Below are 25151 nucleotides of genomic sequence, written 5' to 3'. Positions count from 1 at the left end.
ACCAGACTGAGAATGACCAGTCAAAGAGGGACATATATGCAAAGACTAATGAGGGGTAACAAGCAACAGGTGTGGCTTATCAGGGTCGTGTTAGGTAGCACACAGGAGGGTCAGGCAGACATGGTGGGCAGGACGTAACACTAGGTTTGGGGATTTACCAGCCCACGCTGTCTGTGTGTGGACTTTGTGTGTTCTGTGTTCGCACGGCTTTCATTTGGGGGTTTTTAAGTTCCCTCCCTGTCTCACACCATAATGGAAGGTGGCTGGCAGGATTAATATGCTGTATATGGTTATTAAATTAGCAAAGGACTACTACATTAATGAAGTGCCACATGAATCACATGGAATTCAGATTCATTGGTGAATTATTTGTTGTGATCATATGTATTGCGAGTTATTTTGTATATTACATCTTCTGTATTGCAAGTGTGTGGCTCAGTGGGCTAACCCTCCATGCTTGTCATTATATAGACACGCTGCTCTACTGGTCCAAGCCCAGCCTTGGCATATCTGTAGGTTCTTAAGCAAGGTCCTTAACCCCCAGCTCCCTGGGTGCCATGACAGGTGGCTGCCCTTCGCAGCCAGCTTGTTCGCACCTGTAGTGAGCAAGTTGGGGGAGGCATTAAGAGAATTTGCCTGCAGGGATCAGTGAAGTATCTATTAAGTTAATTTGTTTTTCTCGAGGTGTTTTGGGGAACATTTCAAATCTAATTTTGGCTGTTGTCATTTAAAACTGTCACATCATCTCTATGTAAGTTTTTTCTGCTGGCATATACCCAAGAAACAACCTACTTCTATAGGTTTGTGTGAACAAATTAGGCTTAAAGTACAATGCAGTATTTTGGGAAAATTCCACAGACACGGTTTAGGCTATGGGAGAGTATTTAAATGTTTATTGCGAAATATGCAAATAAGTCGAATTCTTATGGTAGTTATGTAAAAATAGAATAAAAAGTAGATTACATGTGCCCTCTAGGGGCCAGTCAAGGAACTAAGTATGTATTCAGAGCATTCGAAGGCGTTATTGTCACGTATCCCAAGTACAATATTCAAGTAATTTATTGTCACGTGCGCAGTAAGCAATGAAATTCATATTTTATTCGCTCCATTTGCTGCAAAAAAATAAAAATAAAACCGAAAAAAGCAACAATAGCACAGTAGACAGCACATAAAATATACGTGTGTAGCACAGGTAAAAAATATCAAGGTGACGAAAAAAAATAGAAGTACGTACAAACGTATGGTATATAAATATTCAAATAAAATATGCATATTGGTATTAGTACAGAATGTGGTGCGTTTAAAAAATAAAGTTTCTGGTCCAATAAAATGAATTGTACAGCTGTGGCCAAATGTTCTGAGAAATACACAAATATTAATTTTCACAAAGTCTGCTACCTTAGTTTTTATGATGGCAATTTACATAAACTCCAGAATGTTCTGAAGATTGATCAGATGAATTGCAATTAACTGCAAAGTCCCTCCTTGCCATGAAAATGAACGTAATCCATCCATCCATCCATCCATCCATCTTCCAAACCGCATATCCTTCTGGGTCACGGATGACCTTAATCCCAAAAATTCATTTCCACTGCATTTCAACCCTCCCACAAAAGGACCTGCTGACATCATTTCAGTGATTCTCTTATTAATACAGGTGAGAGTGTGTGACAAGGACAAAGCTGGAAATCACTCTGTCATGCTTATTGAGTTAGAATAGCAGATTGGCTGCTTTAAAAGGAGGGTGGTGCTTGACATGATTGTTCTTCCTCTGTTAACCATGGTTACCTGCAAGGAAACAGGTGCAGTCATCATTGCGGTGCACAAAAAGGGCTTCACAGGCAAGGATATTGCTGCTAGTAAGACTGCACCTAAATCAACCATTTATTGGATCATCAAGAACTTCAAGGACAGAGGTTCAATTGTTGTGAAGAAGGCTTCAGAGCGCCCAAGAAAGTCCAGCAAGCACCAGGACTCCTAGAGTTGATTCAGCTGTGGGATCGGGGCACCACCAGTGCAGAGCTTGCTCAGGAATGGCAGCAGGCAGGCGTGAGAGCATCTGCACGCACAGTGAGGAGAAAACTTTTGGAGGATGGCCTGGTGTCAAGAAAGGCAGCAAAGAAGCCACTTCTCTCCAAGAAACACATCAGGGACAGGCTGATATTCTGCAAAACGTACAGGGATTGAACTGCTGAAGACTGGGGTAAAGTCATTTTCTCTGATGAATGCCCTTTCTGATTGTTTTGGGCATCCAGAAAAGATTGTCTGGAGAAGAAAAGGTGAGCACTACCATCAGTCCTGTGTCATGCTAACAGTAAAGCATCCTGAGACCATTCATGTGTGGGGCTGCTTCTCAAGCCAAAGGACTGGGCTCACCTGCAATTTTGCCAAAGAACACAGCCATGAATAAAGGATGGTACCAAAACATCCTCAGAGAGCAACTTCACTCAACCATCCAAGAACAGTTTGCCATCAGGGTTGCAATCAGTCAGGATTTGGCCCAGAAGTTGATTGACAACATGCCAGGGATAACTGCAGAGGTCTTGAAAAAGAAGGACCGACACTGCAATATTGACCCTTTGCATAAACTTAATGTAATTGTCAATAAAAGCCTTTGACACTTATGAAATGCTTGTAATCATTATGTACTTATGTCATTCTCAAAACTTTTGGCCACAACTGTACATGAAGATATACATTCATATAAATAGCATATGGGTAAGAAATGTGCACCATGAAGTGGCTGGTGCTGATCAGGCCAGTAAAATGTATGTGCAACTGCATGTGAAGTGCAGCGTGCTGGGTGATCACTGTCGTAGTGCCTGGGGTGGGGGCATGTAAAATTACAGGTTTAAACCCCCCTGGAAATTACTTTGCTCCCAACCAGGTTGATCAATTTGCTCTTGCCCTCTGGCTGGCAAAATCTGCTTTAGAGGAATCTACCCCCCCCACCGGCAAGCTAAATCTGCCAGAGCCCCCACAAAATTTATTTCTGAATATGGGCCTGCAGGGTGGCAGTTGTTGATGCTTCTAATGGCCTGGGGGGCATAGACTCTTCCAGCGTCTGGCATTAACACTCAGGTACCACCCCCCCAGATTTCATGAGGGTGGTTTGATAGGCAGGGTGTGTGGGGGAAACTGGAGTACCAGGAGGAAACCCCACAACGGAATATGCAACCTCCACACACGTAGCTCTGGTGGACTCAAGCCCTGGCAATAGTGGGAACTGTCATTAGACCATCATTTATGCCCAACATATACATTTTCTTTCCTTCAATAATAATTAAAAAAGAATTATGAAGCCTTTGCCATAAGATTAATAAATATAGTGAAAAGAACTTGACTGCAGTGCAAATGATAGAAGGAATGAATTTAGAAAATCAATAATATAAACTTTCCTTGAAGGGTGAAGCAATATAATAGAAATGTTTCCATAAAAGTATCCAGACTAATACAGCAAGCAATATGCATCCATTTTCTGTTCAGTATCCAGTCACGGTGACCCTAGACAGGATGCCTGTTGCTCTTCAGAAATTCAGAGGTGTAAAAAAATAAAGTATTTTGCATTTATGTTATATTTAAGTCAGTCATAGAGGAATTATGATATTGTTGTTGGTAGGTAATATTTTTTGTATGTGCCTATTGGATGCGTGCATTGACATTACTAGACCCAATCAAAATGGAGACAAAGTTTTGAAAAGGTATATGGAATAGCGATGGGCGATACCACAAATTTAGTTTTCCATCCAAAGGTATCCTGATATCATTGCATACTGTTCCACTGAAGGTCACAGCCCAGAATGTCAGTATAACTATCATGTGATTCACCTGGCGTCCCTAAAAGTATTGTAGGGTGCTCGTCAAGGCTGATATTTGAGGAAAATGGATACTAACCCTTTGTTATAGCACATTTAACACTCAATATCTGTAACACTTCATAATTGCTTTATTTACACAACTAAGCTGCTCGTTTTTGAATGTACAATGATTGACTTTTGTTCCCTAGCTTCTGATGAAAAGATACCAGAAAACTAATCCCTTTGACCAGACTTTAATAGCAGATTGTGTTCATGCGATGTTTCACAGAAAGAACTGCATGTCATATAAGGCTAACATACAGCACTCCTTGAACCAATGAGAAAACATTTTATACTTATTGAAGTACGAGAAAACATATTCCTTTATTATTGTGGCTACAACGTTTAGTGATTCTGTGCCATATCACAAAGTAAACAATTTTGCACGTAAGAGCCGTTAAAAGTATGCTACAGAGGGTTTACATATCAGCAAACACGGGACATCTGAAATCGCATTTCCTTTGTGATCTATTGACATGTCTAATCAAACTCCCGGCTCTTCCCCAAAAGCATCTCTGATAGCATCCTCACATCTCCAGGTGCCTTTCTCTTCTGAAGTTCTGCAGTGTGTTTGTATGGCAGGTCTTCATGCTTGAATACAAAGTATACAAAAACACCATAAATGTAGACTCCACAGCTGATCCATTGAAAATGAAACACATGCAGTAAAACAAATATTCTTCCAGTTCACACATGAATTGAATATCTTTAGACAGAAATTTTAAATAGTGGACTTTTTGTTTGCATTACTGTGCCAAAGGTCAATCTACATTTTGTCCACTAAACGTTTTTTTCTGATATGATAGTAAACAAAGGCAGATATGTTACATGGACATATACACCTTTGGTATACATGTATAGTATGTAAAATACTTCTGCCTGATTTGTAATGTGCCCTTTTGTTATTTTTTTATTGTTATTTTTGGCCCCGATCAAGATAAGCAGTTGAAAGATGGAACAATGAGTATATCAAAAAATATACAAAACTAAAGGGCATCTTGGGTCCTGTTCAGCACAAACCAACACTCAGGTTTCCATGCTTCTGTACAATAACCCCTCGTTCCAATTCATCCCTGCACTGTACATCAGACTACATCTATTCTAATCTCTCCGCTCACCCTTCTTTTACTGATTTCCCAGTGTCTTTCAGCACATTCTAAAACAGTAATACAATAGCGCCCTTGCTAATGGCTGACATGCCATGCCGGGGATTACCAAATCTATATTGTCTGGGAAATGTTCATTTGCATTGAGCTTTGAGCAGCTACAGATCTTTATCTTTGCGAGGTGTAAGGACTGCTTCCTGTAGTCTCCCTGGCCTCCCAGTCCTTCTGTGTGGTTCCCCTTCCCTTCCTGTCTCCTGCAGAAAGATGCGTAAGTTGGGTTTTAATGCCACAGCACTCGTCCTTAAAGCAGACAGACCTTCCAAACCCTCTAAGAGAGCAGACAGATGCATGGTCATACACACAAAAGGATCCCTTTTCCCTTCCCTTCTTTCTTTATTCACAACAAAAAATGTGCGACCATTTACAGGGAAGTGGAATTCAACCCCTGCTTATAATAAAAACTATTTTTAATCCTACCTTGTGTGATCTCTGGTCTATAATAATGTTTTCATTGATGTACTTCCAATGGTATATTAGTATCTTTTTGACATGAATATAATTAGGAATGGTTTTAATTCGAGACATATTCCAAAGCCAGACAATACAACATAGACAGGAGTAACCAAATACGTTCATGACCAGAGAGGCAGCTGCAGACCAGGAGAGAGTCATGGCTATGCAGATTTCGAGGTAGTGGTGACTAATCTGTGAAAGCTTAATGCAGGTTACAGACTAAGAGGGAAAGGCCAATGAAGAGCGACATAAAAAAGAAAAAGCAGACCGGTACAGAGATATCGGCACGGGACGACCGGCTGACCTGCAATGCAGCATCCAGCAGATCTCGGCTGGGGAGCAAGCAGCCAGCCTCACCCAGGAAGCAGAGCAGGATGTGGAGCACATCGACCCAGCGGCCCACAGTCAGCATCAGCACCAGCAGCCCCCCCAACCGTACCCCCACAGCCTGGAGCAGGGCCTGAGGTCCCGTGTGCCGGCGCTGCTCATCTGCCATGCGAGAAGTTGGATGAAAGGCAATCATTTTTTCATATTCTCAGGGCTATTATCCATCCGTCCATCCATTTTCCAAACCGCTTATCCTACTGGGTCGCGGGGGGTCCGGAGCCTATCCCGGAAGCAATGGGCACGAGGCAGGGAACAACCCAGGATGGGGGGCCAGCCCATCGCAGGGCACACTCACACACCATTCACTCACACATGCACTCCTACAGGCAATTTAGTAACTCCAATCAGCCTCAGCATGTTTTTGGACTGTGGGGGGAAACCGGAGTACCTGGATGAAACCCCACGATGACATGGGGAGAACATGCAAACTCCTGAGGGCTATTAAAGAGATTTTATTTATCAAGACCATTAACCTTCTATGACATCACACAATTCATGTCTTGCACTTCAGCTATCTAAGGCTCAGAATGCAATATATAAAACTCGTCCAAAAACAAGGGATTATAATATCTTGCAAAGAGCTAAGGGGAACCCCCCCCCCTCAACCCAAGTTAGCAGTGTATAGAGATGGACACATATACTACCCTGCCCCCCAACACCAGCTGGCAAAATATTACCCCATTGCCTCCCCAGTAAAATCCTTGGCTCTGGACTGGCACCCCATTGTACAATGTCTGGCTAAGCGCCTGCCGTCCCCTTTCTCACCATGCATATAGACCACCAGCAGTGTGTAGCAGATGGTTAGTGGGCTCCAGAATCTCAGTGCATCTGCAGAAGACAGGAAATCGCGACTGACAATTGACAGGCCAGCAAAGGCAGCAGTGACAAAGGTCAGCATGACCCCTCGAGATAAGAGGGGCAGAATGGCGTGTCCTGAGGTGAGAAGTCCAATGCACAGGCCGCAGTAGCGCTGGGAGCTGTGCAGTTGATACAGTGGAACCACATGGAGCCAGATGCGGCTACTCAAGCTGGCCAGGAGCCAACTGAGGCCTGCTGCAAGGAAGAGGTTCAGTGAGCAGTGTGGTGCCCCCTCCTGGAGAAAGTGGAGACTGCTGGTCAGAGCACAGCCCAGAGAGAACTGGCACTGAGTGAGGAACTGTGCAGTGCTACTGGACCACAGGTCCTGGTGGGAAAAGAATAGGTCAGTGTGCTAAAAACGTCATCTGTTGGTTACGGAACACAGATTTTAGCTAGTGGGTAGTCTGTCACTTATCAGTGATTGGTATTTGTAGAATAAATGGATCAGCATGTAAAGGAAACTAGACATGTCAGTCTCGTTGCTCTAAAAGGTACTTACCGGTCGAACTGTCACTCGAGCCAAAGCTGCTCTGAGGATAAACTCCAAAACCACCAGGGAGGCAACACGAGAACCCACCAGAGACAGGACACCGACGCAGAACCAGAACTGCAGAGTTCCACTTAGCCTGCCTTTGGCACCACTCCAGGGACTCTGTCTCTCCTTACTGTTCCTTTCATCTCCACTAATTCACATATCAAGAGGGTTACATGTTGATAATCAGTTTAATTGCGCTAAAAACAAACCCTTTAAAATCACTGCTAATGTGTGTTGATGCACATTTTCATCTCTTCTACACACAAGAATCCATAGCACATTATGCATTGATGGTTGTATGTAATTTAATAAGCTGAAATGATCTACAGCACACATACAATATGATATTAGAGTAATGATAACTAAATGGCTTCTAAGACTCCTAAATGAATAATGATAGAAATTCATTTTCAGTACAGCAGACAATCAGTAGTATAAATAGAAAACAAAGTAACGCAAATGTGAATAAGCTGAATGAGCATCTTAAATCCGTGAAGTTGGTAAATTCTGTTTTTGAAACAGAGAGCCAATCAAATGTCACCTTAGGGTTTTGAGGAAAAGGTGGGTTCTCAAGAAACAGCCGAGTATCGATATGCCATAAGCGCCCACCAGCCCTGAAAAACGCACAGAAAAATGGCTACATTATTCATTTGTAATTCTTTCAGCACCTCCCTAGCCTACATAAAGTGTTCCCCCGAAATGTTATATAAACTAAAACTGTTTTACAGCTAAGAGGTATTGAGAAGTGTCCATCATTGTCATACACTGTAAAAAATATTTCCTCCTTCCAATTAAAAGAATCTTAAGTAACTGGTTGCAAAAGCATTTTTGAATTTGCGCACATTATTATGGCGCACATTTTAACTGTAGTAATCACTACAATGCTGTACTTTTGGGCTGACAAAATCAAATTGGCCTGAATTAAAACGAACTAATATAGCCAAGAATAGCTTATGAATATAATGTGAGTAAGACTGTTAAGTCAAAACCGTCATACATAAAACTATATTGGACAAACAGCTAAACTGAGCACATGATAAACTTCAGCCAATTAGCCAATTTAGTTTGGGTAAACTCAAAAGGAATAATATAATAAGTACCCTTTTTCCTTTTTTTTTTTTTACAAAAAACAAAGTATTCTGGTGAAAGAAATCTTTTAAAAATATTTATAAACCCACCGCAATGGAGGATGGTGTCCCACAGTCTTTGTCACTTTTTATTGCTAGTTAGTGCATCAGGGTCCTAAATCACCTTTTATTGGTGAATGACAATTGGTTCCTTGCCTTTAATGCTGCTGTAGTCCTTATGGATGTTTCTTCAAAGGAATTGTGACGGATTAATTTCCAGTTGGTAGAGCTCATCAGGGATTGGTATCAAATGGTGGTGTTCTTATGGGACAGGGCTATAAACTGGCACAGATTGTGCCCAGTTTTAGGAAAAGCGATTGAATCCTGTCTTTTTTGCCCACTTGCTGGGCACCTCCCCACAGGAATACCTTAGCAGCCCATCCAAAGAGCCCCACACCAGACCCCACTAAGAAGATAAAAGAATCTCAAGCAGCACGCCAGGGCAGAGCCTGCCAAGACTACCTGCTGTGGCAGAAGTCACAGCATTTTACTATAAATAGGGTTTTAGGCTTCTGCCCTATTCAATACCATCAGAGTGGCTTAAAAAAACAATGATATATAGAATTCAGTACCACGTCATGCTATACGAATATACTTTCAGCATTATTAGTTGACAAGGGAGTGGCCAGTTCCAGGAGCTGCACAGCAAAGGGCATCACTGCTCTCCTAACACCGTTCTGAACATATTACCCATGATGCAAGGCGAAGACTGGTAATCAAAGAGGCCTTGCATCACCAAATATGGCCCCCCATTACAATATCTCTTACAGCACTATGGTAACTTGCATCATTTCAGTGACTCAAAGCCAATATAGTACAAGTAAGGTAAGAGCTAAGAACAATATTTGCTCAGCTCACAAGAACACAGGTCCCTAACCATCAAGAACAATCAAAGCAAAGCTAACATTTTTGATAGAAAAATATTGGTCCATATTGGTCAGATTTTTTTCACATGATACAAAAATAGGTCCATATTGGTCAGATTTTTTCCCACGACGGGTGTTAAATTTAATGCTGATAGATGTGGAGCAATACAAACACCATGCAGTGTTAATTTCATTCGTACAGTGTTAATTTCATTCATGCTGATGTTGCGCGCAAATGTATTTATATTATATTGACATAATATATTTATGTAACACCTACAAGTGAGTCAAATCTTTTTTTTTCAGTAATATGCCAATTTGCCAATTTCTTTTTTGAAATTTTATCCATATATTTGCGATCTATTAATGAAGGAACAACGTTTTAAGGAAATAAGCATGCTTTAAAGAAAGAAAAAATTTCTTTCACCAGAATGCTTTATTTTTTTGTTAAAAAAAGACTACCGAATTTACTATTTCTTTTGAGTTTACCAAAAACAAATAGGCTAATTAGCAGAATAACAAGTTTATCATTTGATCAGTTTTGTTACCTGTTTAATATAGTTGTTCATGTATGACAATTACACATGCTGTTAACATAATTGTGTATTTAATATTACATTCATTAACTCGTTTTGGCTGTATTAGTTAATTTTAGTCGGAGCAATAGGAATTTATTTGTCAGTCCAAAAGTGCAGCATTTCCTTCTAATTTACATGTGATACTACAATTATTCATATAAATGTTGGGCAAACCTAAAAGTGCTACTGCAATCAAGTCAGTTAAGAATTTCCATTTGGAAGGAGGTATATTTTTTACAGTGTATGGTGATAAAAAATTCTTTGCACAATGTAAAATTCACCGACGTTCGATTGCGCTATAAAGCAGAAGTAACCCACCTTGTAGAAGGCTGTCCAAAGGGGTAGTTTCGAAAGTCAACCACGCGGGGAACCACCACAAAGAGAATAGCATTGCGCAGTTGGCTGTGAAAGATGAAACGCGTTGTAAAGTTTATATATTGTGATACTTAATCCGTCGATCTTGAGCACACCAAACCACATAATATCAAATGTCATAGTGATAAGATATTTTTTACGATACGTGAAAATAAAGTGTAATGAATCACAACTTACCAGGATACGCCTATATAAAGCATTTAAGCAGCCAACACGCTGCGACGTAGGCTACCTCTACATATGATATATCCTTATTTTGTAGATGATGCAGCTTGGATATCGAACTGGCGGGATTGAATATCTTAGTCATACTAGGCCTATGCCTTCTTATCAAGGCTAATTTTACTCTGTTACTAACGTTTCAAAGGTCTCCTGAGGGCGGGGTTACCTTTGGTAGCTTAGAACAATCGCTTTAATTACCCATGTTTATAAATACTGGATTAACATAACAAATATAAAATTATAAAAAATAGGATCGAAGAAGACAAAAGTAATTTATATATATTTATCTTTCATCGCACTTTATATGCTGCCATATGTTTCAAAGTCCAGCAAAACATGGCACTTCTGAGTGTTGAGAGTGTACAACGTACTCACTGTCAGAAGTTTACAAATATTATACTATGGCGCATATCTTTTTATAATTTTCAGATAGTAGATGTCAGAAACAGAAAACGTCAAGTGTGAAAGACAGCAGGACCTTACTGTGGTGAAATCAGTTTTAGACTAGACATTGGGCAAATATTTGGATCCAAACACTTCAGATTCAGCAGCCGCAATTCCACTCACGAGAGCCGGCATAAGCTTTCAGAAGACGGCTAGTTAAACCCCACCGCCTGCAGATGATCGCTCGCGGATGATTCAGAAGCCGTTAAAACAAGGCGATGGGACTGTGTACGAGTGAGTGCGGGGCAACTGAAAACACTAGTTAAAGCAAGTATTTCAAATGCACCTGGTTTGAGGTCATTACATCCCATAACCTAGAAGTTATTTGAAAAAACCCAATTTTTTCCCAATAAATATTAAAAAAAAAAAATGAATAAAAATGACTGTGTCCTGTGTGTCTAATGTAGTATTACAGTTTGCACCTGTTTTGGGGTAACTGGATCCCATACCCTACAGGAACTATTTTATAGAGGAGATTTCAGAAAGTTCTGGAAAAAAATTAAGAGACCAAAGCACAATTTATGTGTGTGCATCTCTGAATAATATACATTTTTGCAAACGCCAACCTGACTGTTCTGTTTCTCATTAATGAAGGAATTCTTCCTTGCTTTATGGGACTTCAGTCCTGCTTCTAGGAGCCTGATACGAACCATCCTAACAGTGCACTTCACACCTGCACTTAATGTTTCTCATTCCATTTGAAGGTCAGTTGATGTCATCCGATTCATGAGAAACTGTCAGATAAGTTGACGGTCATGTCTGCCGTTAGAAAGTCACCTCCAGCCTCTGCCTGGCTTTCTGGCTGTTCCTGGGATCTCTGGCTTCACCTTGTTCTTGTGTACTGCTGTCTCAGAAACCCTGAGCCTGGAATCAGCCTGTCGCACAGTGTAGCTTCAGCCAGCAGAAACAGGATTAAACCAAGATTTTAAAATGCAGATTTTTTTTTTTAAATATAGCATGGTCTCATAATTGTTTTCCAAAGCTGTGTGTGTATATATATATATATACACACACACACACCTTCATTGCCCCAATAAATATTTATATAAAATACAGCGCCCAGCATCCAGCTCCCAGGACATAGAAGGCAGTGCCCAGCCCCAGCCCCAGTCCATTCAACAAAGGAAGCAGAATGGCTTACATTCTCTTGTTAAAGATTGGGACCGCTACACCAATCTGCCAGGCCAAAGGCACTATACCCAACCTCCATGCAATGCTGAAGAGACGTGTCATCCAAGACAGCCTAACAACATCGGGAACTTTCAGGGTGAATCTCACCAACCCTCGGAGCCTTATTACCAAAGAGGTTTTTGACTACTTCAGTGACCTCAGGCCTAATGATGGGTTTTCTAAGCAACATCTCCGACAGAGAGAACTAGCTGACCTCCGACTTGCGAACGGATCTGAAGATTAGCAGAATGGCGGTGCATCTTTTTGTTAGTTTTCTGTGGAAAACTAAAGATTTATCTGCCACACAGATTTAATAATGAATTATAAATGTTATTGGCCAGTACTTTGAAACCTCTCTTAAGTGGTGAATGAGCCAATGAAATTCCTCTTTCTGCACTATGAAAAACGGCCGATCATCTGTTAATTTAGTCTTTAGCTTTGATACTGCTAGCAGGCAAGGCAGATTGCCCATACTGATCCCTGTTAAAAGAGCCTATAATGGCTGTCCAAGCATCAGAACTGGATCTTACAGTAATGAATGAAGTTCGCCTGGTCCGATGAATCCTAGCTTGTGTCGCATCATGTGGACGGTTTGGTACGTGGTGAGTGGGACGCATTGGAGCAAGTCCGATCCACAGCTACATAGCCCCATATAGAGAGTGCCATGATCATCATCAAAATATTTCTGCCATTAGTGCCCTTCCGTTGGTTTGTACCAGATGGGACAGCCTTCATTCACATCTTGTATTGAATATACGCCCTGTCAGAGGATCACGGCTTTCCCCTCCTCAGACTGCTCTCAGCAGGTACTCACCATAGCTGACCGTCAGCACCCCACAAGTCTTGCCATTTCAGGGATGTTCTGACCCACACCTCAGGCCATAATGATTTGGCCCTTGCCAAACATCTTCACCTGTGGTCATTTCTTCCGTATTCAGCATTTTACCTATGAATACTGAATGTTATCCTAACTTCGTTTTTACAAGATAGTCAACGTCATTCGCTTCACGTCGGGATGGTCATAATGATTTGATTCATTGGTGTATATACTCGTACAGTATAAGCAATTTATAATTACACAGCACACACCGTCCTCGAGTCTTCAAAATACAAAATGGTGAAAAATGCCTCAGTTCTGTGGCTAAAAGAATGCAGAATAAAACTGAAATACTAAAAAGATGCAGAAACACTTCATCAGCATATCAGACTGTTCCGTACTGTAGTAAGGCTGTTACCCTAGTACAAAAAAATACATTTTTATTGATCCCAATGGGGAAATTCATCACATTTAATTGTATATAAAGGTGTGACTTTTCTTTCTTTCTTATTGCTCCTTTATCAGAATCACACTCTTTTAGCTAATTCCACCCCCCCCCCACCACAATGCAAACCTATTTGTTTTAGCTAGAATGGTGTCCTGAAATTTGCCTTAGTGCTTAGGCCACTGCCTCATACACTAGAACAGGCTCAGGGTCTTTGTTATGATCCTGCACCCGGATAACGGTCCGTGGAAACATCCATTCATATTCCAAACTATTGCTTGTAGTGTTTTTCAAAACTTCAGCTGCTACAATAACAGCAGCATAAGGAAAATACTATAGATGAGCAGCCAATTCTGACTGAGAAGGTGCATCTTGGTTTTCTTACAGCCGACCATGTTCCAAATATGTTTAGCTACCAAACTCAGCCATGCCGACTCCTCTTCCACGCAGGATTCGCCTCCATGACTTCAGTAATTCTGAACAGCAACGGCACACCCACCACCCTCCGAAGCTCCTTCTACATCATTTCATACTCTGTTTATGATTTGGGATTATAATCAGATTTGGTCATGAGTTTATAAACCATTTTAAACCAACATCAAATATAGGCATGTGTATGATAAAAGGTTAATATTGGGTGAGTGTTCAGACTGTTTTTAACAAGCCAAGCAGATGGGGACACATGTTGCACACTATAGAGCCACTGCTCAGTTTTGCTCTCTTACCTGCTCACCTGTCTCTGCTTCCCAGGTATATATATGCCAAACTGATATCAGAACAGAATATTACGGCCCAAATTCAGCAGTAGTAAAAATGTAGACTTATGCCCAAAATCTGGCAGGACTAAATCTTAGGGAGTAACTGTAATTGTACAGTACGGCGCAAAAGTGTTAGGAAGTAAATGTTTAAAGCCATTTATCTGGACTGTAAGTGTATATTTTCTCAGAATTAAAAACACAGCATTAGAACATATGCAAATTAAAAGTAACACAATAAAAACTAACAGGAATTTCTTCTGTTAAGTTGTTACTGATACCTAGTTGGATGGCTGGATGACCACCGCTTCAGTCCCCAAACCTCTCCTCAGGGGCACCTCAGCCGTTCCATGTTAAATTTCATCATAAGTTCAGTTAATCAATAAATCAATCAATCAGTCCATCCAACTGTTTTAAAAGCCAATGGAGTATTATTAGCCATATTAGATGTGCTAGTAGCCAACTCAATCAAATACATGGGTGTATTAGAATGACTGCTGCAAAGACTGGGGTGACTTTATGAGAGGTTTTTGATTGACTAGGCTGACACAGGCTAGTTTTACACCAATATAAAGATCAGTGAACATCTGCTTTGCCCAAGACTTTTTTTCACAGTACTGCTGCTTCAAGCAAAAATTACCTAGTTTAGCCATAGTGACACCCAGTGCAATTAAGTGCATTTAACTGTCAATGAAGAAAAAATTTAGGGCTGGAATGCACTGGGGCAGTGTAGACTGCACAATAAAAGCTGAAGCCATTTCAGGACCAAACAGCATTTAAAGTACCTGGAGCTACTTCATAGAAGCATTCAAGCTGCATGTAGCTGCTGAACGACAAAAACTGCACCACTCTGGATAAAACCATCTAATATTCAACAAATATTTTGCTATATTTTTAACTCACTGTTAACCACTATTTGGCATATGGGTTTCAAAAAGAAACCAAATTCCATTTCATACTGTGACAAAGTAATTCATATATCAAATATTGAATATTTCTGCACTGCAGTGTGTAATTTGCTTTCGTAAAGCTTTCATCAGTTTCTAGTAAATCCCAGCTAATTTTCAATAGGCGATACAGGACTTAAGCACGCATCTACATCATGTCACTTCAAGCTCAAATTCTCCATTTTATTTTAAGGACACATTCATCCAGTTTAGTTTTACATAAACAGCTTGCGGACAGTAAAAGATTCATCAGTCACTCATCTTTCATTATGCTTTATTTTAAAGAGGCCAAAAATCCCTAAGCATGGATCCAAATACTGATCCTAAAAGCCTCTTCCTGTTACATATACACACACACACACACACACACACACTTGTAAACAAAGCACTTTGAAAGTTGGAAAGTTAAAAAAAAAAATAATAATAAAAAAAAAAAACTGCGGAAGTAATTTTCCCACCACTGCTTCAAACAAAGAACCTTTGCTTGTGTTCCACGATAGAGGAGATAAGCAACTCTGTTCCTCTCTTCAAGAGAGATAGGGATGAGGACGGACATGCTCGGGCCCCCTCTGTCATTCATTCTTCCCAGTTGTGGAGATGCTGGAGGGAACCATTTCTCTTTGTTATAACTACAATCTTAGAGCCATGAGTGATTTCTACTGCGCTGACAGCTCTGCAGTTTTTATTGAATAAAAGCCTAAACACGACCTATAGAAGGCTGAAGGCAGGGGAAGGCTGAGCTGGAAAAGCATCCATGTTTTATCCTTATCCCCGATATCCATCTTAAAAGACCACAACCACACTGCAGGTATAGCTCTGTACAGTTCAGCGAGGTCTCCTTTGCTGGCGCTACCTCTGCTCTAGCTCATTATCTTTTGGCGCGTACAAAGTACAAGGCGTTGGTTTTGGGGTAGTACTTCACATTCTGCTTCTTGTCCATGAGGCCCCCAAAGATGATTAACTCGCCTCTGCCTTGGACCACAGTGTGGAGGCTGGTCTCCGGTGGGCCCACCACAGCTCCCACTGGCCCGGCACTTCCAGCTCCACTCCCAAACACTTTCCAGGAAACGATGCAGCTCTCCTTGGCCCGGGACACATCCAGCACATACATCTGCATGGGTTTGCAGTTGAGGGACTGATAGAGGGGCTTACCCACATTTAGGCTTTGGGGTGGGTGGTGACCAAGACGGCGTGCAATTGGAGGGATGGAGTGTCCGTCTACTCCAGCAGCCTGGCCAAGATTTGGTGGGCTAGACGAGGATGACGAAGGGCCAGATGTCCCTCCACCAGCTCCTCCTCCTCCAACGTGGGACTGCGAGGTTGAAGATGATGATGATGATGATGATGATGATGACAGTGATGCAGAGAGTGCTTTGACTGCTTCCAGTCCTCGACGAAGTGCCCCAGGAGACACTGCCCCTGTAGGGGTTTGGGGTGAGCCAGGCGGGGTGCAGAGGCCATTGGAGCTCGCATGATCCACAGCAGAGGGTGAGGCAGTAATAAACGAGGTAGGGGAATCCCAGCCCTGCTCAGAAGCACCTGGGGCGTGTGGACGGGAGGGGGGGGAGGTAGCCTGGGCGGGGCTTGTGCGGGGGGAAGGGGAGGACCCATTAAGCAAGGGTGGCAGTGGTGGTAAAGGAGGGCTATCAGGGCCCTGTGAAGGCGACTGCTGCTGGGAAGATGAAGGACTTCCCTCCCGGGCACCGGGTCTGGGTGATGGGCGGGGCCTCAGTGTTCCCCAGCGACCATTCACACAGGGGGCCTCTTCAGGAGCACCTAGGACCACGCCTGTGGCCCCACCTCGTACAGGGGACTGAGAGCGCAAAGAGGGTGGCTCAGGGATCAAGGCTGGAGGTGTAGCACTAATAGGGGAGGGGCGAGAGTTCAGGCTGGGACTGAGAGGGGCACGACCAGACGGAGCTTGGGAGAAGACCACCACACACTGACCCACCTGAAGAGAAAGAGAAGCACATTTAAGCCAGCTGATCTGCTCCGAAAGCTCTAGAGGAAGAGAGACATGAAGCCCCAGAATATGGTTAGGGATGGCCCCACCTACATACCCTGCAGGCGGGATGGCACCACAGTTCTGGGGCACCGAACTCTTCGTTCTCCACCCGCAGCTGCTGCCAGGACCATGGGGGGGCACCCATATGCAGCAGCCAGGCATCCTTCAACAGCTGGAATACCACAGGCAGGGAGGGGTTATGACAGACAAAGGGAATGTGTAACATCATATCTGTTTAGAAGGCTTTTCAAGATTTCTTAAAAACAGGGAGCACAAGCACCGGCACAAACTTGGAAATTGCACAGAAGTGCAGGGAAAAGAGACAGGAGTGGAGCAAAAATTGGATGAGATGGAATCATTTTTGTGCCTCGGTTACATTTCATACATTAATGAATACCTTTCTGCTAGCATCACCATATTTCTGCAACAGAGAATTTGATCAATAACTGATATACTTTTGTCCCGTAAACTCCAGTGATGGAGGTGAAACTTGCCAGTGCTTAACAGTGGAATAAAACATTTTTCTGTGGAAAATGAAGGACAGCTTTGCTGGCCAGATTTAATAGTACATTGTAAGCATGTCACGTATAGTTAAAAGACTGTTTTGATCGAAATCGCTACCCCCCAATAATGAAAACATAAATAACAAAATGATATGTTCATCCTCCACTGTTTTGGCATGGCAATGTACTTTCACATTATGTGTGAAGTTTGTGCCTCCTGTGCTTATTTAGTATAAAGGTTACAGATCCTGTTGCATGGTGGGAAGTGACAATAAGCTACAAAAGCTCCCAGTTGAGACAGCCCAGGAACTCAGAACCAGGAACTAGGTTCCTGAACTTTGGTGGCAAAGCAACCATTTTGGGTTGACAAAAGTTATTCAACGGCACACAGAATAAATAGCAGATTGATTCATAGTATCCAAGCTAAAACGATCCAAAAAAAATGCAAAATTAACAAGCTGCTGTTGGAATGACAATATGTCCCCCCCGACCCCATCTAATCCCAACTCCACCCATACCCCCCACAACCTTTACAATCTCTAACCTCCCTACACATTCTCACCCCCCTTTCCAAAAAAAAAAATCTTTAAAAGTCCAACTTTGTGCATCTTCTCTAAATGTAATCAGGTTCACCAGATGTGTGCCTGTCATTACCTAAACAATGCTCCTGGGAAGTCAGAAAAAATCCATCAAATATTTTAGAGTTATTGTGTTCACCATTTCCAACAGACATGGCATGTAACGAGAATCATGAATCGGTTAAAAATCGATGTAAATGTATGACGATTTAAACCGGCTTATGTGGAAAATGAATCGCTAATTTAGGAGTGCTTCACGGTACTTTAACAGAAAAACTGGTGTAATATTACACGACATCAGTTCCACGTCAGATGTCACTGCGTATTCACGTCAACGTTGTACGTTGTTTTTGGTTTTGACTGAACACGAGACGGTGAGCAAATTTGAAATTGAGGACACGCCCCCCGATCTTAAATTGCCGGTGTGGCAGCATTTTAGCTTTCCGGTAATCACAAACGAAAACGGCGAGAAACACACAGACAAGACAAAAATTGCGTGCAAACATTGTAAAAGACTGATAACATACACAAAAAGCACAATGAACATGCTTCAGTATGTCCACCGGCACCACAGGGAGCTCAATTCACCACTGCCAGAGCGAAGATTATTAAAAAGGCCAAATCATGCTAAAAAGCTGCATATGCAAGCCTTAGTTTATTTGGTAACACTTAATATTAAGTACACCTTCATAATGCATTCATTATGCATTTATAGAATATTCAGTGCACTCATAAGCATTCATAAGCAGCATGCAAGTACACTCTAATATCCCTTAACAGCTTTAACATACATTAACATTACAATTATATACATTATGTTACATCCCTATTCAATATCGTCCAAAAAAGGCTTTATAATCTGCAGTCAGAATAGAAATGTATTGTTTCAAGTGAAATGTATTGTTTCAAATGAAGTTTCAAGGTTTTCACTCCACTATGTCCACCAAGAGACAGAGTTAATGACACTGATTTCAAAATAGAAGGTAAATGTTTAACAACAACAAAAAAAACTCTAACCCTAACACTTATTTGACATTGACTCTAAAAACCAAAGCCTGACCAGATAACCACTGAAACCGCACTAAAAAATTAGGCTCCTCGCAGTTACTAAGGCCTTCAATTAAATAAGACAAATATTACAAATGGTGATATTTCTATTCTCTGACCTTTTAGGCAACTTTTTTTTTTTTTTTTTACATGAAAATTACTAGCTATCAATGTTTATTCACCATTCTTCAGCAAAAACTTCCCCATGAGACACTAACAATGTTTTAATTTAAGCTGTGAATTCATGGATTCTGCGCAACTTCACGACTGAATGTCCCACATTTATAACCAGGACGGAACATTACAGGTCTCCATTGAAAACCTTTGTTCATAATATTCTCCCACTAGGGTATCAAAATTAATGCAAAGAAATTATAATCTACCTTAACTCTGACAGCCCTAATCTAAACATAATCCTGTGAAAAGTCCTCCCTCCAAAAAAAGAAAAAAAATATATTTTACCTGCTTCAGGGTTTTTTCAGGGTGCATATCTCCAGTCAGTGACTACTACAAATTCTAAGGCACAGTCATTGGTAAAATAAGATTCCACCATAACTGCTGAACTGGTTGAGTGGCCACATTCAGTTAATACTTACAGCATTGGGACCTCCGCAGCCCCCCAATATTAAGAGCGTCTTGTCATCAATCACAATCTGAAAAAAAGAGTGTAAGGCATTGACCATTAAAGAGCTGAAATGTGAAGGGAAAAGAGGAGAGTAAGAGAAAAATTACATTTAAACCTCTTAACATTAGTATCTTAAATCCACTCAGTCCATACCTGTGACTGCCCTCCTCGAGGGTGGGGTGTAGGGCCAGAAATAGATGGTTTGGACCAAGACCAGTGCTCTAAATCAAGAACCCAAACATCATTGCTCCTACCAAAAGAAAGCACACAAGACTGAAGTGGGCAGTAATTGAGGAGATTCTGCTTTGTCTAATGTTTTATACTGCATATACATTTGCCAGAAACAATTAACGGGTCCTTAGCTATGCCAGAATAAGCAATATATTATAGTTTATCTGCTGTTCCTAGAAAAGCAAGAAAGCTGACACAAGATAGCCAACAGGTTAAGCCTAATACAGCATATACCCCATTAAAACAGAACACAGGATAATACATCCGATTGGTGAGAAACTTAACTGATTTTAAGCACAATTCCAGGTGAGATTTAAAACTGCAATGTTACAATAATATATCAAATCACACTTCTTGCAGTGCAAAGTGCAGGCTATGGTTTCAAACCTGTTTTGAAAATAATGCATTTTTGAATTCTGTATATTTCCCATACTCAGCCCCTATGCAAGTCATTACATACATCTGCCGTGCTCCAAGAGAGCCACCAAACACCACCATTCTGCTACCAATTACAGAGGTTGAATGGCCAGCCATTGGTGGTGGTCCATGGGTCGTCACTATACAATTCCACCTGGGAGGGTAGAAGCAAAGAGTTTGCTGGAGTGGTGGAGATATTATTCCAAAGGGATGGGAAAGCAGGATGAATGCTTCCTTACCAGTTCTTGGATGGGGAATAGGTATGGATCTCATCAAAAAACCTCTCTGGCTGGTGTAGGGGATATGGACTGGGGCGAGTCCAACCCCCAAAAAGAACCAGAATGTCACGGAATACAACCAGAGTCGCTCCTGCCTTTGGTGAAGGGTAAGAACCTAAAAAAGCCAAAGGGAGGGACCTGCTATTGTAGTGACAAGCAAAACAATGGTGCTTTTCCACTGCTACTAGGAACCGAGCTGTACCCAACCTGTACCACAAACTGATGGATTTCCATTGTAAAGTATACGAGCCGTACCCGTGCGGACACAGCCCTGTAGCGTGCCTAAACCAGGCTGGTCGCGTGACCACCATGTGATTGGGCCAAATATACAGGAACAAGAACGAACCAGTGATCTGCATCAATATGCAGGGATTATGCAAACGGAAAAGGGGAGTATTCTATATGCTGTTCATTATTAGCAGAATTACACATCATGATGTATTTATGCATTACTGATAACTTGGAACTTGTAAATTTCTAACCTAGTACTATTGGAAGGCTGAACCAAATGGATCCGTAATGCAAATTTTTGCCAGATAACGCTAATTCTTTTATCACTTCATGCTAATATAAAGCTGCATATAGACATGCTACCGGAAGTTAGCATATGGTAAATCATGATATACACCATGTGAATAAAGTAAATAAGCATCTCTTTGGTTTTCTGTCACTGTCTCTCTCCAAGCTGGCCACACCGTAAACGAGCAGGCCCTTCTGCAGACGGAAAAACGAAGCAAACTGGAACCGCGCTGTAACTAGGCTTTCTTTGCCATACAGGTCAGGTGTGGCTCGGTCCCTGTATGCTAATGGAAACTGCCATAAAGCCACAAAAGCACCATCTCACCATTCTGAAAAGAACTACATTAGGAACCATACCTGAGGCCAAAGGGCGGATCCACTCCTTGCTGTTAAGGTCGAGCCTCCAAAGATCATTGAAAGCTGCGTTGCAGCTGCTCTGGGTACAGCCCCCAAACACATACATCGACTGGTTTAGGTCGTAATAACACGCACCTACAATACAACACATACAAGCTCATTTTCCTCAAGAAATCTAATAAGTTCAGAAAAGTGCAAACATCACACACCACTACAACATGAAAGGGAAATAAATACAAATACACCAATAAGCCTATAAAACATGGGGGTGGGGGGGAAGCCAGTTACTGACTATGTGAGAATCGTTGCGTTATGGGGGTGCCGGGGTAGGGATACGTTCGGCTTTCCCACTGAATGTTACCCTCCTGCACAGCTCTCAAGAAACCATGGTAACACTGATGCGCCACACCTGAAAGAGAGAAGTTAAGGAAGCACGTGAGAGACAGAAGCCCAGGAACTTGTTTTCGTATATAGCAGCACGTTGTTGATGCTCTAAAAAAGGTCACACCAATATGTACTAATATATAATAATTGTGCTTTATGTGGTATACAACACACTTCCATAACACTTGAACAGTGCTAATGACATTTCACATAATGAGATTTCCGGAGATAGGTGCTGAATGGTGGTGATTAAAACATTTGGTTACGCAACTAACCATGGCAGGGCTAACCTGCATCCGAGTAGATGTACCTTTAATCAGGCGATACCACTGTTTACACACAAGAGCAGCAGTCTTGTGCTCCTGATATGGAGAGAGGAAGGACAGGATATACTCCAGCACCTCTTCTGGTAGCTGTCCCATCGTCCTCTCACATACTCCCTCCTTTTTTCTGTTATTGGGCTTCGTCTCTCGCTTCTCTGCAGTGACCCGCCCTAATTCTACCCCAACCTCCTCTGTGTCCATAGCAACCAAGCCTTCATCTTCACTGTCCGAAACACGGGACATGCTGGCTGTGTGAGGAGCAAGGAAGTGGAAAGCATACAGAAAAGATTTTTTTAAATGAACACAGAAAACAGCCTTCTACAACTTTAACTGGGAAAGGGGTTTGCACCAGTACGCGAGTGTTTAATGAGCCCCCCCGGCATGAACTCTCAGTTGGTGAACACCATTAAAAGGAAAAATGGAAAGTAAATTGTACCGATAAGCCTAAATAATGCTTGGCACTGTAACAGGCACTGAAAGAGATGCAGGACTGTGGATGAATAGGGTAACTATCAAGCCTTGCAGATGACTGGACTGAGAAGGAACACACACAAACAATATTAATATTTAGGCTTGCATTTGCATTCAAAAGTCAGTAAAGACAAGGCTCCCTTATTTTAAAATACTTAAAAAACCTACACAAGAATTACTCTCCACATGGGAAACATTGAAAAAAAAAAAACAGAACATGGTATCACATAACGCTTGACAGCTACTATTTTTAACATAAGAAATCAATACGAAATTTATGTGCAGAAATATGACACTAGGAATAAACATTAAATTTGAGTTGTGTTTAGAGCCCCAACACAAATTTTGTGCTCAAATGAAACGTAACGTTTAACAAGGTATGATTAAGCTTTCCTGTGTTTTTCCAGCTGTATTATTCATCTATATCCTCCTTCAATCCACAATGATAATACATTACACGATTTTCCAAATATGTTCCATGTTCCACGGCCGTTTTTTTTCTTCTTTCAAAAAATGTTTTAGTTCTCGTGGGAGTGTCATCCAACGCCCATTTGTTGAAATACATATTATAAAAAACATCCTTAAACATTAAGCAATTGGTGTATGTTAATCTACTCAGCGCAATTTAATTCGTGGAAGACGTAATGTTTTTTTTTTTTTTAATTATCGTTACTATAGTCTAAATGTTAAGGCACATGACTTAGCTGCAGGACAGCTAGGTTAAGGAACACTCAGTAACAACCGTCTTATTTCTGTGTAAAGTTATAACGTTCCATATACTTTCTTAATTGCGTTTTTAGAAAGACAAAATACAAGCAGCAAAACACGAAGAAAACGTGAAATAGTGTGACCAATTGCAAACGTTGAGACAGAGAACAATGGGTAGTTAGCCAGCCAGCTAGTTATGTAGCTGCCTGGCAACAAGTTTTAACCATATATTACGGTGCCTAACATAGGTCATGTAAGGCAGGCAAGGCTACCAAGGTCTAAATGCGTTTGGAAAACAACGCCTGTAAAACAGCTGGTGTAACACATCACAGCCCAACGGCCATGGGTGTAGCGCTAACTGTTAGCTATGCTAGCTAATTCTCCCAGTCAGGCTACCAAAGCAAGTTACGAATGTGAGCATCACATATATTACAGCGGCAGTTATCCAAGGAAATTCAGCACAAAACGTAAAACCTCGGGAGACCCAGAGGATCCAGCGATACGTGCAAAATGCAAGTCAGTCAGTGAAATTAAATTTCTAGTCAGTTAGCACTGGGATCCACCTAGAGCGGTACCCAGCTACGAGTCCCTCCTCATCCCAGCTGAAATCTCTCTCCCTCTCACCTCGCCTATCTCCCAGAGCTCTTCTCTGCTCTCCCGGCCTCCCGCAACTTGCCAACGGCGTCCACCTTTGGCACCGAACCAAGGAACTTCGTATATGTCGGTTCTCTGGCCCCGGCACCACCCCGAATCCCAATAATTGAAGCGGCTGGGCAGTTTAGACAAGATAGGAAAGCTAAGTTGCTAGCTAGATCTCACTGTATGTCTAGGAAATGAGATAGGGCGGGTGTAAATAACTGCAATTACGCGAACCACCCACTTTCCCGTAATTTTCCCCTGGCCTCAAACTGTTATGTCCGCATTTAATAACATTTACCCATCTTGCCGTATTTCACCTAGAATCACTTTCTCAGTGCTAGCAAGCGCTCATTAGTATCCACACGGACGCCATCTTCCTCGTCGGCAACATCACCATTCCGGGTCGGCCACGGGAGCGCGCACGTACAGAGGGACGAAGCGAGGAAAATGTTTGGGAGCGAGCCCGATGTGGTCTATCTTTGATGAAAACTCTACCGCAAGTTCAGTTGGATTTTCTATGGTTAACTGATGTCTAACAATTTTTTAAATAAAATATTAAAAGACAGTAGTGAACAAAATACGCAAAAATATACATTCACCCTTTGTCATATAGTGATTAATTATTGTCACTTTAAATTTATTCGTTGAATTTCTGCCAATGACATAAAGCGCTTTCCCCTCTTTTTTCATAATTTGTTTATACATAACATAAACTAAATGCGTTTTAATAAATATCAGAGTTTCTCATCTAGGTTAATGTATATTGCAATTGATTAAAAAAAGATTTCAGACCCACTTAAGCAGGTCATTATAGACCGCTATGTGAGCCACTTGCAATGCCAGACCCAATAGAGCCTAGCACCAAGCCATCTTCTGGATAAATTAATTCAGCCAATAGCAGTGCTGTTCTCTCATCTCACAGAAGTTATACAAAGCTATTCCTAGATGGAAAGATTCACTGACTCAAGTTTCAAGATTTTTATTTGTCACATGCATCAATATAGTGGTACACCAGCAGTGAAATAAAGTCATGCTACTGCAGACTGTGTATTAATACAGGGTAG

The 25151-nt window shown here is 41.6% G+C and overlaps 2 protein-coding genes across 8 annotated transcripts; both read right to left on the bottom strand.

Moving 5' to 3' along the window:
• Window positions 1-4035: 4035 nt before the first annotated feature.
• On the bottom strand, window positions 4036-10578 carry tmem82 (transmembrane protein 82). Of its 3 annotated transcripts, XM_048984598.1 has the most exons (8): window positions 10380-10577; window positions 10146-10229; window positions 7798-7870; window positions 7221-7404; window positions 6629-7046; window positions 5781-5965; window positions 5073-5217; window positions 4310-4448 (listed from the first exon to the last, which is right to left on the bottom strand). In XM_048984598.1, the coding sequence occupies exons 2-7, from the start codon at window positions 10216-10218 to the stop codon at window positions 5122-5124; spliced, it is 1029 nt and encodes a 342-aa protein (XP_048840555.1). In that variant the 5' UTR covers window positions 10219-10229; window positions 10380-10577; the 3' UTR covers window positions 4310-4448; window positions 5073-5121. The 3 variants fall into 3 exon arrangements, with proteins under 3 accessions (XP_048840553.1, XP_048840554.1, XP_048840555.1); XM_048984596.1 differs by lacking the exon at window positions 5073-5217 and having other exon boundaries at window positions 4036-4448; window positions 10380-10578; XM_048984597.1 differs by having other exon boundaries at window positions 4036-5217.
• A 4582-nt stretch (window positions 10579-15160) lies between these two features.
• LOC125713156 (F-box only protein 42-like) lies at window positions 15161-24545 on the bottom strand. 5 transcript variants are annotated; one of them, XM_048984090.1, is made up of 11 exons: window positions 24386-24543; window positions 24073-24217; window positions 22257-22517; window positions 21855-21971; window positions 21563-21697; window positions 20648-20801; window positions 20452-20562; window positions 19914-20010; window positions 19732-19788; window positions 17063-17179; window positions 15161-16953 (listed from the first exon to the last, which is right to left on the bottom strand). In XM_048984090.1, the coding sequence occupies exons 3-11, from the start codon at window positions 22510-22512 to the stop codon at window positions 15871-15873; spliced, it is 2127 nt and encodes a 708-aa protein (XP_048840047.1). In that variant the 5' UTR covers window positions 22513-22517; window positions 24073-24217; window positions 24386-24543; the 3' UTR covers window positions 15161-15870. The 5 variants fall into 5 exon arrangements, with proteins under 5 accessions (XP_048840047.1, XP_048840048.1, XP_048840045.1 ...); XM_048984091.1 differs by having other exon boundaries at window positions 24405-24542; XM_048984088.1 differs by lacking the exon at window positions 24073-24217 and having other exon boundaries at window positions 24386-24545.
• Between the last annotated feature and the right edge of the window lie 606 nt (window positions 24546-25151).

Source organism: Brienomyrus brachyistius, chromosome 18 (assembly GCF_023856365.1).
Source record: "Brienomyrus brachyistius isolate T26 chromosome 18, BBRACH_0.4, whole genome shotgun sequence".
Lineage (NCBI taxonomy): Eukaryota > Metazoa > Chordata > Actinopteri > Osteoglossiformes > Mormyridae > Brienomyrus > Brienomyrus brachyistius.
Note: the sequence above shows the minus strand (reverse complement) of the source record. Positions and strands in the feature narration are given on the sequence as shown.

Excerpts from the sequence above, each read along its gene's own strand:
- tmem82 (XM_048984596.1), bottom strand. The coding sequence starts at position 10,218 with ATGCTATTCTCTTTGTGGTGGTTCCCCGCGTGGTTGACTTTCGAAACT. Across the intron at positions 7,871-10,145 it reads TTTGGACAGCCTTCTACAAG|GGCTGGTGGGCGCTTATGGC; the intron begins GTGGGTTACTTC and ends TGCGTTTTTCAG. Across the intron at positions 7,405-7,797 it reads CTTTTCCTCAAAACCCTAAG|TGGAGATGAAAGGAACAGTA; the intron begins GTGACATTTGAT and ends TATGTGAATTAG.
- LOC125713156 (XM_048984088.1), bottom strand. Across the intron at positions 20,563-20,647 it reads TATTCCCCATCCAAGAACTG|GTGGAATTGTATAGTGACGA; the intron begins GTAAGGAAGCAT and ends CTACCCTCCCAG. Across the intron at positions 17,180-19,731 it reads GCTGCGGAGGTCCCAATGCT|CTGTTGAAGGATGCCTGGCT; the intron begins GTAAGTATTAAC and ends GTGGTATTCCAG.